The sequence below is a fragment of the Elaeis guineensis genome, chromosome 2, assembly GCF_000442705.2.
Source record: "Elaeis guineensis isolate ETL-2024a chromosome 2, EG11, whole genome shotgun sequence".
NCBI classification, from domain to species: domain Eukaryota; kingdom Viridiplantae; phylum Streptophyta; class Magnoliopsida; order Arecales; family Arecaceae; genus Elaeis; species Elaeis guineensis.
In genome coordinates, this window is record NC_025994.2 from 125,645,301 (window position 1) to 125,661,516 (window position 16,216).

The following is a 16,216-nucleotide window of genomic DNA, read 5'->3' on the forward strand; positions in this document are numbered from 1 at the left end:
TGACACATCGGCTGCTCCATACCAAGGCGCACAGCTATATGGATCAACATCAATCGCCACCAATATTTCAGAACTTGTTCTCTCTATCTCACGCAGTATCCGAATCCGTTCGTCCTCATCAGTCGTAGATAAAGCACGACGAGCGTCCAACACAAGATTCGACATAGAATCAGTCTACAAAATAAAAAATAAAATAGTCAATATACTGTAAAATATAAAATAAAAGTATAACATAAATAATATAAATTAATTTTCATAGTCTTACCAAAAGACGCACAGCAAAACTCTCGCTTTCGTATCCGAAAACTGCATACCGAGGCTGTCTAATGACTCGCACTGTAATGCTAAAAAATCAAGCCATAGTCATCGATATATGAATGGCCTCTCAAAATGGGATCACCATGAACAATGTGATCTCGATGTGCATCCCAAATATTGATGTACTCTGCATGTCTGATACGTCAGTCAATACGAGCTCTCCCTCGTCGATCAATACGATGAAATCTCTGGCTGGTATCAAACTGCTCTGGGATGCCCTGAATTTGATCAAACTGCCGCAGGACACGATCAGAAAGATGCCACGCTACCACATCAAAACAAATAAGTGGCACCCTAGCAGTTCATATGTCATGTCCAACTGTACATATCTGCGGTAATATAGCCAATATCTCATCTGTATATAGCTCCCATAAAAACTGATAGAGTTAAAATAAAAAAAATTAGTAAGCTAAAATTTTAATAGATTATGAATACTGTAAAATGATATTTGTAAAAAATTTAAAATTTATCCGTCTATATGTATCAACTAATGTATCCAACTGGCACCTATAAACCCGTGCCACTCTCGTCGATACGTGATGAATGTTGAATGCAACGTTCCATCGTTTTACAATCTACTCATGTTAAATAAATTTTATCGAATTTAAAATAGTAAGTTTCAAATAAAAAAAATAATATTTTTATACCTATATTTCAATGGTCCGTCTAGTCTGAATGGAACATCAGGATCATGCTGCTCTGATGGCATCTCGAGCAACTGTCATCGTAATGGACTGATAGTCGGCATACTCTCCCATATCTAAATCTGCAAATTTTAAAAAAATCATACATGATATACCCAATGTTTGAAATATAATTGAATATTAAAAATAAATTTTTTTAATTCACATATATGTAATAATACAAGATAACCATCAATCTTGCTCTGATCAGCATAAGAACTCCGACACATAACTCTATACAGACAAGCTAGTACTGCACTGCCCCAACTGAGTCTACGAGCGAAGTCTAAATCCTCTAATAATGATAAAAATATCAACTTCATCTTATTCGATGAAGTATCCGGTAACAGGACACCACCTAACAATCGCAACACCTGACCTCTAACATACTGCTGCACCATCTCTTCTGGTGCATCATCCATAATATGAAAATATCGATAACGATCATCCAAACACTCAATCTTGAGTCATGAATGATCGAAAAAGTGTGCGTCAAGCTCAAACCCTAGCAATCGCAAGCACAAAGCCTACCACTCTGGAATGGTAAGCGTGGGATCAATTCTGATAACTGGATCGTCATCAACTGGTAGTCCAGTAAGGATGCTGACATCCTATAAAGTGATGGTCGTCTCACCAAATGGAAGATGAAATGTGTGTGTCTCTGGACGTCATCTTTCATGCAAAGCAGTAATAAGATTAACGTCCATCCGTATACGATTAATCCGATATACTCCATAAAATCTAAAATATCGTAAATAATCCAGCACTCTATGTGGGATGTTCTCTGTCCTCCAGAAGTCAGCATCGGATCGTCGTAGACGAAAGTGTCTGGGCTCCTGTAATAAAATATAATAATTAGATAATGTATATGACTTTTTTAAAAAAAATTAAATAGTAAATAGGATTGGAATGCTTACGCCGCCATCTAAAATAGTCTGTGATCGATGGTATTCCTGCAATGTAAGAATACTGCTGTCTCGAGGATCGAGATGCCGCAGATCGTAAGCCATAATACGCTAATGAATCTAAAATAATGATATTATCACAAGTGTATTAAAAAATAAAAAATATGATAGTCATTCATTTTATGAGAAATATATTTTAAACAATATTGTCATACAATACAACTTAAACATAAAATTCAGTTCATCTCAGGATATTAAACACGTATATTCAAATACAATCTCACAGAAATACATAAAACAATAACAAAAATACATCTTCGGAGCCTTTAATTTCTTTCACTGCTTGAAGTTGAAGTGTGTTGAAGTATTCTAGGATAGCGGCAACGGTCATGACCCTATTCCTTACAAATGCCACAGTGGTTCTTACTTCTTATTTGCCTATCATCCATCTCATTTCGTAGTTTTGTTGACTTTGGTCTACCTTTCTGCTTGGATCTCAAACGATGATGATCAAGAATACATTTGAACATATATGTATGCATCCAATAATCTTCATGTGGTAATGGATTAAAGTCACTGCTCCAAGCATTCATATATTCTGTAATTATATATGCATCATCCACAAAACCATTAAAATGTACAGCAATTTCTTGACACACAGGTAAAACGTGTGAACATGGATATTTGTACATGCTTCACTTACCAGCTTCAAGCCTCTTCATTCACTGTTCCGATTCTACCCATGATAAAGTTGAACATGTAAACTTGATGAGTGCTTCTTTCTTGCCATACTGCTCTTTTCAGCTGCGTATTTTTAAAATGAGTGTTGAAATTACTGCAGATATATCTTAAGTAGTATTGGTGATAGACACGTGATGGACTCCATCCAATAGACTCATCTGCGATAGCATTTAATATACCTGGATGTCTGTCAGAAATTAAGCATATTCCATTTCTATCTTTGAAGATATGTGTTTTGAGCTGGAAAAAAAACTAACTCCAACTTGCAGTCGTCTTCTCATCCACAATTGCATATGCTAATAGAAATATCTCATTCTCTGCATCAATTCCTGTTGCAATTAACATCTTACCTTTAAACTTTTCATACAAGTGCGTGCCATCAATGCTAATTACAGGACGGCAGTGCATAAAATCTTGGATAGATGGTTTGAAAGCCTAGAAAATATAATTTAAAACTCGGACATTGGAATTCACAGTTTGAAAAAAATTTCATGAAACAACTGTATCGAGATTTGCATGTTGAAGTGCAGCTATATAATAGGATAATTTAGCATAAGGCGGTTCCTATTCTCCATAAATATCAACCAATGCCTTCTGCTTCCCATTCTCCGCATATCATTCGAATAATGTAATTACCTATAGAATTAAATACAATTTTCAAACTGTTCAAACTGGATAATCAATTGATCAATATATATATTTTACGGTATCCATACAAAAATATATAATCAAATATATATTTTATACGGATATCATAAAATATCCTATATTGATCAACTGGTAGGTCTACATTTTTATGAAATGCAATATATTTTAAAATTTTTAAATTATGATCGAATCGAATTTTAAAATAAATCTGAATCTAATGAGATAAAAATAAAAAATAAAAAATAAAAATAATGAGATAAAAATAAAAATTAAAAAGATCGAAATAGAAGGGTGCTGTAGGGCCGCACGGGCCTGCCATCGGAGGGCCGCCGTTGGGCCCTGAGGGCGGCGGGCCCCCACAGGGCCGGCCACCGGGGCCCTTCGCCATCCGCTGTCGGGGCCCCCCGCCGGGGTCGCCGTTCCAGGGCCCGCTGTCGCGGCCCGTCGCCGGGGCCCGCCGCCGCGAATCGAAACAGAAGGGCGCCACAAGGCCGCATGGGCCCACCGTCGGGGGGCCACCGTGGGCCCGCCGCTGGGGGGCTGCCATCGGGGCCCATCATCGGGGGGCTGCAGTAGGGGCCCGCCGCAGCCCATCATCGGGGGGGCTGCCGCCAGTCCTCTGTCACCGGCGGCCAAAAAAAAAGAGGGAGAGAGAGAGGAAGAGGGAGAGAAGAGGGAGAGAGAGAGAGGAAGAGGGAGAGAAGAGAGGGCCGGCCAAGGGAAGGGGAGGGCCGGGGCCCACCGTGGGGGGCCGCCGTCGGGGCGCGCGGGCCCGCCGCCGGCTGTCTGTCGCCAGCGGCCAAGGAAAAAGAGGGAGAGAGAGAGAGGAAGAGGGAGAGAAGAGGGGGCTGGCTAAGGGAAGGGAAGGGCCGGGGCCCGCCACGAGGGGCCGCCGTCGGAGCGTGCAGGCCCGCTGTGGGGGGCCACCGTCGGCCGTCTGTCACCGGCACCAAGGAAAAAGAGGAAGAGAGAGAGGAAGAGGGAGAGAAGAGGGGGCCGGCCAAGGGAAGGGGAGGGCCGGGGCCTGCCGCGGGGGGCCACCGTCGGGGAGTGCGGGCCCATCGCCGGTCGTTTGTCGCCGATGGCCAAGGAAAAAGAGGGAGAGAGAGAGAGGAAGAGGGAAAGGAGGGGGCTGGCCAAGGGAAGGGGAGGGCCGGGGCTCATCGCGGGGGGCCGCCGTTGGCCTTCTGTCACCGGCGGTCAAAGAAAAAGAGGGAGAGAGAGAGGAAGAGGGAGAGAGAGAAAGAGGAGGGAGCTCACCACCATCGGAAACTCGCCGCCGTGCCGTCGGAGAGGAGAAATGTCGGAGAAATGTCAGAGAAGAGGGAGAGAGGGTTTTTTTTTGGATTTTATGCTTCAAAAATACCAAAGAGAATGGCATTTTCAAAAACGTCATTTCCTTTGGCATTTTCTTTTATTTTTTTATGATTTTTTTAATTTTTTTAGTTATTTTTATCTAATTTTTTAATAAATAAAATTAATTTAAAATGAGGATAGTAATTTGAAATGATAATTTTTTATTTGAATTAAAGTTAATTTTTTTAATTAATAATTATAATTTTTATTTTTTTATCATTTTTTATTTTGAATTATAATTATAATTTTTATTTTTTAATTTAAAATTATAATTTTTATTTTTGAATTAGAATTAGAATTTTTTTTTCAATTCAATTTTTTTTCTTTTTTCATTTTTTATGATGTTTTTTATTTTTTACACCAATTTTTTTCTTTTTTCAGATATTTTTTTAAAAAAATAATTTGAAATGGAGAAAGTAATTTGAAATGATATTTTTTATTTAAATTAAAATTAATTTTTTTATTTTTAAAAAAAAATTAATTTATAATTTTTATTTTTTTCCCTTTTTTCACTTTTTTATGGCATTTTTTACTTTTATTTTTCTTGAATTCAAATTAAAATTTTAATTTTTTATAATTTAAAATTATAATTTTTATTTTTTTCTATTTTTATCATTTTTTATTTTTATGAAATTTTTTTAATATATTTTTTTATTTGTTTGTAATATTTTTTAAATAAATTAATTTGAAATGGAGAAAGTAATTTGCAATGATGTCTTTTATTTTAATTAAAATTAAAAATTTTATTTTTTTAAATTAAATTTTTTATTTTTTTCTATTTTTTTAAATTTTTGATTTTTTTATGGCTCTTTTTTTAAATTTTTTATTTTTTTGAACATCTTTTTTTTTAAAAATTAATTAAAAATGAAGAAAGTAATTTGAAATGATATTTTTTATTTGAATTAAAATTAAAATTTTTATTTTTTTAAAATTTAAATTATAATTTTTATTTTTTTCTCATTTCTTTTCATTTTTTATGGTATTTTTATTTTTTAAATTTTTTTAGATTTTTTAAGATTTTTTTTAAATTTATTTTTAAATAGAGAAAATAATTTAAAATTATCTTTTTTTTTGAATTATAATGTAAATTTTATTTTTTAAAATTTATTCAAAATTATAATTTTTAATTTTTTCTCATTTTTTTTTTATGATATTTTTTTTAAAAAGTTAATTTGAAAAGGAGATTGTAATTTGAAATGATGATTTTTATTTGAATTAAAATTAAAATTTCTATTTTCTTAAAATTTGAAATTATAATTTCTATTTCTTTTCAATTCTTTTTTTATGGTATTTTTAATTTTTTTTACAATAATTTTTTTCAGATATTTTTTTTTAAAAAGATAATTTGAAATGGGGATGTTAATTTGAAATGATAATTTTTATTTTTATCAAAATTAAAATTTTTATTTTTTTATAAATTTAAAATTTTTTATTTTTATTTTTCTCTATTTTTTATCATTTTTTCTTTTTTTTTGGAGAAAAAATTAAAAATGCCAAATAATATGGCGTTTTTAAAAACACCATATCATTTGACATTTTTTATTTTATTTTTTTTGACATCGTCTACGTGGAAAATGGGGGATGATACGGCGATAATAAAACACCATTCAAAATGACGTTTTATCGTTTTTGCGTCAATCTGATAAATAAGTTAAAAACTAAATTATTTATGTAAATAATTTTTTTTACATTTATTAGAAAAAATATTCTGATCTATCATCCCATTAATTACCATTTTGCTCTTTTCCACTATAAAAATATTCGAAAAAGTGAGAGGATAATTTGTTTTTGAAACTAAAATCCAAGCTATCATGACATTTAATACGTATCAGACGCAGCTTATTCTATCCCCTTCTTCTCAACGCTTATTCCTCAATCAAAAATACGCCTATTCTACATAATAATATCCTGAAATTTAATGCGTATTAAATATAGCTTATTCTTTACACTTACCCTTAATGAAACATCAAAAAACGAACATGTTCCGCGTAATAGTTCAATGGCCATCTCCCAACTAAACACTACTTGAGTCAATCTGGCCCGAATGGAGGGAATCTCCAGTCACAATATTTTTTGAGCTTGTTATTATTAAACTAAATAGCAAAGCAGTTAGCAGACTTACCAAAAAAAAAAATTGCAGTTGGCAAGACCTGAATCGGACACCTTAACCCAATTCTCAGAGCCTCCTTGGAAAACTTGGCCGCATCTTATCCACACCCACCGGATTTAAACTCTTTTTTCTTTTCTTTTCTTTTCTTTTCTTTCCTCCGTTCGTTTTCCACCACTGTTGTTCCCAAAGAAACGCGAGAACAAGAACCAGAGGAAGCAGAGATGTCTGTAGCTCCTTCCATCCCTTCCATAAAGATCAAGATCCCTCCTCCTTCTCATCCATGTAGGTTCTCTTTAAAACCATCCACCATTATTAGGAGTTCTAAAGCTGAGGGCCCTCTGAGGAGACCTGCAGCTCCTTCTCTATCCACTCCTCCTCCTCCCTCTCCCCCTCTTTCTCCTCCTCCATCCCTCTCTCCCACTCCTCCTCCATCCGACTCTCCTCCCAAGCCAGCGGAATCGGCCGTGCCGACGAAGGATGTGGTGACTTTAGAGTACCAGAGGCGGGTGGCCAAGGAGCTGCAGGAGTATTTTAAGCAGAAGAAGCTCGAGGAGGCAGATCAGGGCCCCTTCTTTGGCTTCATGGGCAAAAACGAGATCATAAATGGCAGGTAATTGGGTGGCTTTGATTTGAAACCAAATATATTACGCAGAAGGAAAAAGGACTACTTTTTATAAATTTAGTATTTGCCTTTGGGTGCGCTTTCTATTCTGTCAGAACACTGGGATCCGATGGATGGCAGGTTATCTTTATGTAAATAATCAAATTGCTTTACTTTCCTATTTTTTATGTAAAAAATACATATTTGATTATTTATCTGTACGTAATCTGATCTTGCAGCAATTCACTGATGATTAGATGGGTAAGTTTTTGCTTTTCAAATATCCATTTAGACCCATCTACTGTCTGCTCAGAATTCAAGAATTTGTTGATGGAATGGTGAGTCCTGCGAAACATAAATTGGAGAAGATTGGATTTATATGATAGCCCTTTAGTGTCTTTTATCTGAACTTGGCTTTTATTGCTTATTTCCGTTTTTGTTCTTTAATAAAGCCCAACCACTCTACAATTATTAAGGAAAAGAAGGAGATGCTAAATATCGTCATCCAGTGTTCATAATTGGTCGTCGAACTGCCTTGAAATTTTCCTCTGAATTCTAACAAGGAGAGATTTGCATATTTGAATATCTGTTTGATGATTGCCCAGGTGGGCGATGTTTGGGTTTGCAGTTGGGTTGCTAACAGAGTATGCGACAGGCTCAGATTTTGTTCAACAGCTAAAGATCCTTCTCTCCAATTTTGGGATTGTGGACCTGGAATGATACTTATCAGCATCTGATTATGCATAAGTTGAATCAGTCCCATTCAATGTTGCTTCCTTGAATTGCCTAGGGTATCATATATTGAATTTTTACTGTTCAGTTGAATTATAAGAACGTGAAGTTTCATTACTCTTTCTTTGTTCATGGAAAGGATGCTTGTTTGTATCTAACTAGCTTCATAACAATATCTAAATTTACAAAAGTGAAGTTTTTTATGCTTGCAATTGTCACAGGAAAGCTACAAATACATTCTCCCGAAGATCACATGGCATTTATAAATTATTATCAGATAGTTTTCTGTTTTATTACCTTCATTGAAAAGCAAAGATCACATGGTGGATTGAAATACAGAAGGTTAAGGATATTGAAGTTGTAATTTTCTGAGCATGATACCAAGAAAAAAGGGGCAGCCGATTACTTATAATTTTGTCATGTTGCTGCATAGCTAACACCATTGTAATTAACAAGTTCCTGAGAAGAATCTTTATGTTACAATTGTATCCAAAAAATTTCAGACAGGTGGAATGGAGTCCTTATTCTTTGTTGATGGAGTTCATGGACTCAGTGAAGGACCCGGTGCATTGCAAATAACAGAGCAACCAAACATGGCAGGGGTTGCTTTGTGCTCGTTCTTTTTCCCATTATATTAGATCATGATGATGAACTGAAGTTAGCAAAAGAAGTAAACTGTGCAATGCTTTCTAAGAAGCATGTCTTGTATTGTTCATATATATGTGCTTTTAATAAAGCAGATGGTAGCAAGGATAATCTTAAACTTGTTGGTCTGGGCATTGTTTCTAGAGGAGATTCAAATGTTGATAACTGGGATGAGTATCTGTGCGTATGTCAGCCAAAACAAATGTTAATGAAGACGGTATGCTGAAATGTGTTTGTTTAATCCAGAGGAGATCGTACCGACGATGAACTTGTAAAAAAAATCAACCACACCCGGTTTGTGCACGTTACCTGGATGCAAAGAGCAGTAAACTTTCTTAGCTGCTCTGTTGTTGCCTTTGGAACTGAAACTCCATAAACTACAGAACCTTTTGCTAACCTTCATATCTATTAGATTTAGAGCTGAAGTATAGTTTTACAGTTACTGGGGAGTTCATTAATGTCATAACAAAATGCAATGGTACAAATGCTACTAGAACCTTTTTGTTGACTTCAAGGATGAGTGCAGAACGTTTTATTAACTAGCCTTAGGTTTAAGAATTGACACATGGTTTTAATAAATGGGGTTCATCTATAGGGGAACAAAAATGTAATGGTATAAATACTACTAAAGCAATAAACTTTTTTTTACGTGCAACTGGAAGGAATGCGGCAGTATAATTTCATTTAACCAGATACATTTTGCACGAATAGGTTCAAATCACACGCTGGTGTATGGGCATCCCTGTAACCAAATAAAACTGCGTAACGCTTGTTTGTTTAGATGATCTACAATAAAAAAATCCCTATATAATTCAACTTTGAATTCCATTTGCAGCATTGATGAACTTAAGTATTAGTAGGAAATAAAGGGCATTTTCTCTGTGTAGTTCCTGTTCCTGCTACAAAGAATAATTTTTGCGATAAGTTCAGGGACTCTGTTCAATTTGATCAATTGAAGCAGCTCAGTTATCTGCTATAAGATAAAAAGATGAGCCTCCTATCTTAGCCTTACAAAGGTCATATTTAAGCAACTCTCTCAACCACTATATAACCAGATCCTGTTGCATTCAGAGAGGAAATCCTGGTTCATGGAAGATGCAGAGTCCATTTCACTTCGAAACATGTTCTCGCTGCTTATGTGAACCCATTTGAGAATGATTGTTATTATATGCTCATATAAGAGTATGCTCTTTTAGAAATTCTCTAATAAATATAAAATTTATTATTTATTATATTATTTAGGTTAAATATTAAAAAAATAATTATAATAAGAAAACTTTATAATAATAGTTTCAATAGTAAAATAATTTGATAATTGAAAGCACTATACAATGTCTTTTGTTTTTATTTCATGATACCGAAAGCACTCTCTCAATTTGATTACCAAACATTTGTTGAAATTCCACACCACTTCAGAAAAATAGTTGCCAAATAGTAAACAGCTCTTTATTAAAAGCTCTTTTAATGAAAACTCTACTGCCCAAAACTCTATCGAAAAAAAATTATTACCCACAATGCTAAACAGGACCATATCATCATGTGTCCTATCTTACATTATCAGTCTCTTAGTAAAACAAGCTGTTGTCACGTAAGTTGGTTTGAAAAAGAAAATTCCAACTATCTAATGATGACGAATATTCCTAATGATAAAATTGTGCATGCACAATTGTTTCCACCGATCATAAATCAAGATAGCAAATCATAGGAAAAGCCAATCTGATCTGAATTAAGCACTGTCAAAAAGAGAGATAAAATTATGTTTGCTCTAGGTGACAAAAGACCTCGCCTTGATGGAGCGGCACTTGGTTGTTGGTATCATTGTTGTCATAAGCATGAAAAATCTATACATATTTCAGCCAAAAAAATAGCATGCAGTAGATACCAGTTAGAAAATTTATTAGGCCAAGTACAGGGAGAGAAGATACTTAGAGTATAACAGATTTGACTTCATAATTTGAGTAGAGGATGATGAAGTTCCAATCCAGGAGTAAAATACCAAACCAAAGAAAAGGATCTCTTGCTATTGACAGAAATCCAAACTCATTGCATAATTTGTTAGCAACCTAACAGCCAAATCGCATCCTGTCCCAGCTGCATAAAGAAAAGAAATTTCATATATAAATCATTTATACCTTGCATCTATTGTGCCTATAAATAGGAAGTTAGAATAAGTGCAAGTTGCTACATTTTCCTGTGTTAGTTCTGCATGAGATCATCCTCATTTAGACCACATGTTATCATTCCTTGCTCACTGCATAAAATGATTTCTTTCACAGATGAAATGAGCCTGAGCTCAGGATAATAAACCATCACATGACATGCACATTATTCAGAAAGTGTACCAGAATCATTTAATTGAATGTGTCATCCGAAGACATTTGTTCCATGCATGAGGGCTGGCATTCGGCATCTATAGCTGCGAATTTATCTGTTTGAACTCTCTATTTTAAGCAGGTTTCTTTGTCTTGACCACTATCTTTATAGTCCTGTAGAAGAAATCTTTTTTGAGAAAACCGAAGAAATCTTTCAAATTTTTATTATTGCAACTATTGCCAATGTGATGCACGATCGTTCCATTTTTAAGACATGGTAAAATTAATTGGAAATTAATGGGGCACTTAACCGGCAGCCATCTTCCGCTGCTTAACATTTGATTTCAGACAGTCTTGCTCTTTCTTGGCCTTGCGACAATCAGATGTGGCTGCTTAATATTTCCTCAAGCAGCTTAATGCACCCTAAAAACTCACTTTTCCATTTGAGCATCCACATTACTTTTCAGATCTATTTGGAAGACCAGGCAAAAGAACTCCTAGGAGCTTGTACTTAAGAGAATAGTAGGTCCTGTCACCAGTAATCCCCGCATGAACATTTCCCATCCACAAAATGATGAAATCTATTAGAATCACGTAGAATTATTTCTCGTCCAGCAATCTTAGAAATATATCTAAATGCTGAGTGGCAATCCCCACAAACCCGAAGGTTCTTCATGATACGTATGGGTGTTCCTGAAGAGCGGGTAAGAACAAACGCCACAGCAAGTTTCTCACTATGATGGCTTAACAACTCTTCTTTGTTCTCCATGTCAAGATCATATAAAGCGAATTCTGTCTGAGGAACATAACCTGCATCTCTCATCTTTTGATTCAGAACACGTAGTTTGGCATAGATTTCTTCTGTGTTTGGGTGTGATCTGTCTCCAGCTACAAAAACATGAACTCCATCCCTAAAGGTGACCCAGCTGCAACCAGCTTCTTTCTTCACTGTCACCCTTTGCATAGCAGCGCGTGCTTTTGCTACATCTTCCCATCTCCCTTTGGATGCATAGAAATTAGAAGTAAGTACATAATTAACTGGATTTTGAGGTTCTAATTCCACTAGCATTTTTGATGCTAGTTTTGCTAACTCTGTCTTTGTATCATCTTTTGATTGACGACAAGCAACTAAAACTGTCCTCCATATCAGAACATTGGGACTCATTGGCATTCCTTTCACGAACTCTTCCACCTTATCAAGCTTACCTGCTCGTCCCAAAAGATCGATCATACAAGAATAGTGCTCCATCCGTGGTACTAAACCATAGTCACCCATAGATTCGAAGTATTTTAAACCTTCCTCCACTAACCCAGCATGACTACAGGCGGATAAAACCCCAACATAGGTGACATGATCCGGTCGTTGATTCCTGCATTGCATTTCTTTGAAGACCTCCAGAGCCTCCTCACCAAGCCCATGTCGGGCATAAGCTGAAATCATTGAATTCCATGAAAATTCATTTCTCAAACTCATGAACCTGAAGACCCTCGAGGCATAGTCTACTCTTCCACACTTGGAATACATATCAACAAGTGCACTCTCCACTACAACATCAGATACCAAATAACACCTAACTCCAAAGGCATGAATTTCCAACCCACGCTCTAGTGCTGCTACAGAGGCACATGCACTCAGAACTGTTGCCAACGTGAAGCAGTCCATCTGCTGGCCACTATGAATCATGAACCAAACAAAGTCCATGGCCTTTTGCAGAAGTCCATTTTGAACATATCCTGCAACCATAGAATTCCATGATACGTCATCCCTCCTATCAGACATTTTAAAAAAGAGACGCTCACAGTCATCGATCTCTCCAGACTTAGCATAACAAGACAGAAGGGCATTTTCCACAGCACTGTCCTCTGACACTCCATGTTTCAGGACTAGAGCATGAACTTGCCTACCTAACTCAAGAACTGAAAGTGGAGATAGAACGGCAAAAATATTCATGAATGTCACTCTGTTTGGTTTCCATCCATTTCGCATCATATCTAAGAAGACCCCTATAGATTCCTGTAGAGATGCCTCAGAACTGGCTAATGCCCCAATCATGGAATTCCATGAAATCTGATCATAGTCAGGCATATAACTAAAAACTCTCCAGCACTCAGACAAAGCACCGCATTCTCCATACATAGCAAGAAGTGAATTTGAAACAGAAACATCCAAATCAAATCCAAGTTTGATGCCATCACAATGCAGTTGCACACCTGCACTTAAAACTCGCAGGCTTGCACATGAACTCAAAGCACTGATTATTGCATAATTCGATGGCATAATACCATTACGTAGCATCATTAGGAAGCTCATCAGAGCCTTTTCAAAATAACCATTCTGATCAAGGCCAGAGATCATTGTATTCCATGAGACCTGATCTTTCATTGTCATGAGCTTGAAGACTCTACAAGCTTCATCAATGGCACCACATTTTGCATACATGTTAAGTAAGCCATTCCCAATCGCAACCTTAGAGTCCATAAGACCAGCTCTAACCACAAGTCCATGAACCTCCCTCCCCTTTCTTCTCCCTTCTTCCAGTACTGAAAACTCAGCAAGTGCACTCATCAGAACCACATAAGAGTCATAATTTATCATGACCAAATTCCTTGTTTCTCTGAAAACGTCCACTGCTTCTTGTCCAAGATTCTGCTTTACTAGGCCCACCATCAACCCATTCATAGATACAGCATTCTTCTCATCCATTTGTAGAAAGATCTTTTTAGCTCTATCAAGCAACCCGAATCGAGCAAATGCGCTAACCAGAGCACTACCCACGTAGAGATCACTCAAAAACCCGGACTTGGACACTCTTGCAAGCATTTGCTCAAGAAGGCACATACCACATGAGGAAGAGTATGTCATGGATATCAAGCTGCCATAGGTATACTCATTGGGTTTGGAATCAAACCCAGAACTTCCCATTTGCATATCTGAAAAGAGCTTAAAGGCAGCCATCGCATCCCCTTTATTAGAGTGCACGGAAATGATGCAGTTCCACGTTATGGAATTCTTGATTGGTATACTATCAAACACTTGCTGAGCATAGAATGCATAACCCAAACAACAACTTCCATACATGGACATCAGCGCATTGCACACCACAGTATCCAATGAGTGCTGGGTTTTAGAAAGCAGCCCATGAATCTGGGTTCCAAGACTTAGGCGATCGGGACCAAAATCCTGGCATGCCCGGAGAGCACTTCCAAAGGTGAACTGAGTGGGCTCAAAACCATTTAAAATCATCAACCGGAATATATAGCAAGCCTCGTCGGGAAGCCCATGCCGCGTGTGCCCAGCAATCAGGCAAGTCCAAGAAACCGCATTCTTTTCCGGCATATCATCAAATACTTGATAAGCGCATGCCAGATTGCCTGCTTTAGCATAGAGGTTGATCAGATTGTTGGACAAAAACAAATCCCCGACGAACCCCTTCTTAATTAGCTCAAGGTGGAGGCTTGCGACATCGTGAGGGTTACGAGAACCCTTGTAACGGCACACGAGGTCGTGGTAAGCGGAATCAAGCTCCCGATTGGATTCTTGAGATGAGATTTCCGCGGCAACATGGTTAGGGGATTGGCCGCGAGATCTTCGGTGCTCTGCTAACAGTTTCTCTAGTGGAATCGGGGTTGAGAGTCGGGATTTAGGGATTCTTGGCTCTTTGGGAAGGAGACGAGGAGAAGAGGAGAAATTGGAGTTTGAAGAGGTGTGAAGGTGGAATCTGGTGGGAACAAATTGCGGGAAGCGGCGACTCATGATACAGAGAGCTGTGAGTGTGAGAAGCTTGGCTTGGCGGGCATTTGGCTTCCATTTTTTTTTTTTTTTTTTTTTTAAGGCTCTGAGGACGTAAAGAGAAATCCTAAGATAGGCGATGTGATTATTTTTTTTTTTAATTATATTATTTATTTTAAAATTCATTAATAATTTGTCCTTTCAAAATTTTTTTTCTTTCATCAATATATTATTAATAAGCCATTAATAACCAGACCTGTTTGGCATAGAAGTTTATAGGCCCGGCGTTTGACCAAGCACTCGGGCTTGAAAAAATATCCATGGGTTGGCCCAAAAGGCTAACAGAGCAATGAAAAGTTGGCCTACGGGCCGGCCCAATTGCACTCCTAGCCATGACCAAGCACCGGTATCCGCCGGCGGAGAGAAAAGGTGGGTGGTTTGGGGGGCGGGGTCGTTGATCTGGGCCTTACTGCCCCATAACATTTTTTATAATAGAGAAATCGGCATCATTTTTTCCAACTAAAATCTACCTAGATTTTGCTATACCTAAAAATGAAGAATATTATCTTCATCCATCTATTAGTGAGGAATTCCTTTTTATGGCACAAATAGATTGGCTTGTGACTTGTGAGTTGGGATCTTCACAAATCACGTTCCTATAGGATCCAAACTACCCTTCAAATCCATGATGTGCTAGCACTAAATAGAAACGATTTTTCTTTTAGGACTTCGTCAACTGTGTCAAAGAAAGATTCAACAGCGGGAAATTAAGGAGAAGTGTTGTAATAATAATAGAAAAAGTAAACATTTTCTAATTTTTGAGCTGAGATGCTCGAGTCCATGTTTAGTCATCGCAACTTTCCTTGAATGTACCAACTTTCAAGCCGCATTGTCTTCACAAGTTACCGTAACATTCCGCTTCGTTGTACATTTCCGCCTTCTCTATTTGTAGGTTTCCGTTCTTAGTTATTGACTCTTGAGTCAGTCAAGCTCTTCTTGTTATGATCCAAAGGTTTTACAGGCTAAACCGATCTCCCTCGTTTTTTTATTCATTTGAGCTTATTTCTTTGTAGGTGGCGAACCTCAAGAAACGCGTTCATGTTTAAATACCGACTCGTATGGTATACGTTGGACGGCATGGACTTGGACTTTACGCTAAAGTCTACGGAATATGAACAAAACGGTCAAAACCGGTGGGCCGTCAACTCAATTTTATAAGTACACTATCTGCCTCGACCGGAGGATGCGTAGCGTGTAGGAGTGATGTTGTCAGATGCGACGTGTTCATGATACATGACAACCATGCATGTTTGATCATCTTCCCTTTGCCTATAAGTATCCATGCACATACGTTGGCCTCTCCATCAAACTCATACTTAACGATTAAATACACCTCTTCGTCATTTGCCAAGGTTTGGCTTCTTTGATCACCCAC

At 37.2% G+C, this 16,216-nt stretch overlaps 2 protein-coding genes across 3 annotated transcripts; one reads left to right on the top strand and one right to left on the bottom strand.

Moving 5' to 3' along the window:
- Positions 1–6,914: 6,914 nt before the first annotated feature.
- On the top strand, positions 6,915–8,211 carry LOC105049232 (light-harvesting complex-like protein OHP2, chloroplastic). The gene is made up of 2 exons (XM_010928850.3): positions 6,915–7,371; positions 7,968–8,211. Exons 1-2 carry the CDS (start codon positions 6,983–6,985, stop codon positions 8,080–8,082), a joined length of 504 nt encoding a protein of 167 aa, XP_010927152.1. The 5' UTR covers positions 6,915–6,982; the 3' UTR covers positions 8,083–8,211.
- Positions 8,212–10,305: 2,094 nt separating this feature from the next.
- LOC105049115 (putative pentatricopeptide repeat-containing protein At5g09950) lies at positions 10,306–14,878 on the bottom strand. Of its 2 annotated transcripts, XM_073251004.1 has the most exons (3): positions 11,082–14,878; positions 10,925–10,990; positions 10,306–10,830 (listed from the first exon to the last, which is right to left on the bottom strand). In XM_073251004.1, exon 1 carries the CDS (start codon positions 14,803–14,805, stop codon positions 11,584–11,586), a length of 3,222 nt encoding a protein of 1,073 aa, XP_073107105.1. In that variant the 5' UTR covers positions 14,806–14,878; the 3' UTR covers positions 10,306–10,830; positions 10,925–10,990; positions 11,082–11,583. The 2 variants fall into 2 exon arrangements, with proteins under 2 accessions (XP_073107105.1, XP_073107106.1); XM_073251005.1 differs by lacking the exon at positions 10,306–10,830 and having other exon boundaries at positions 10,981–11,225; positions 11,363–14,878.
- Positions 14,879–16,216: the final 1,338 nt, after the last annotated feature.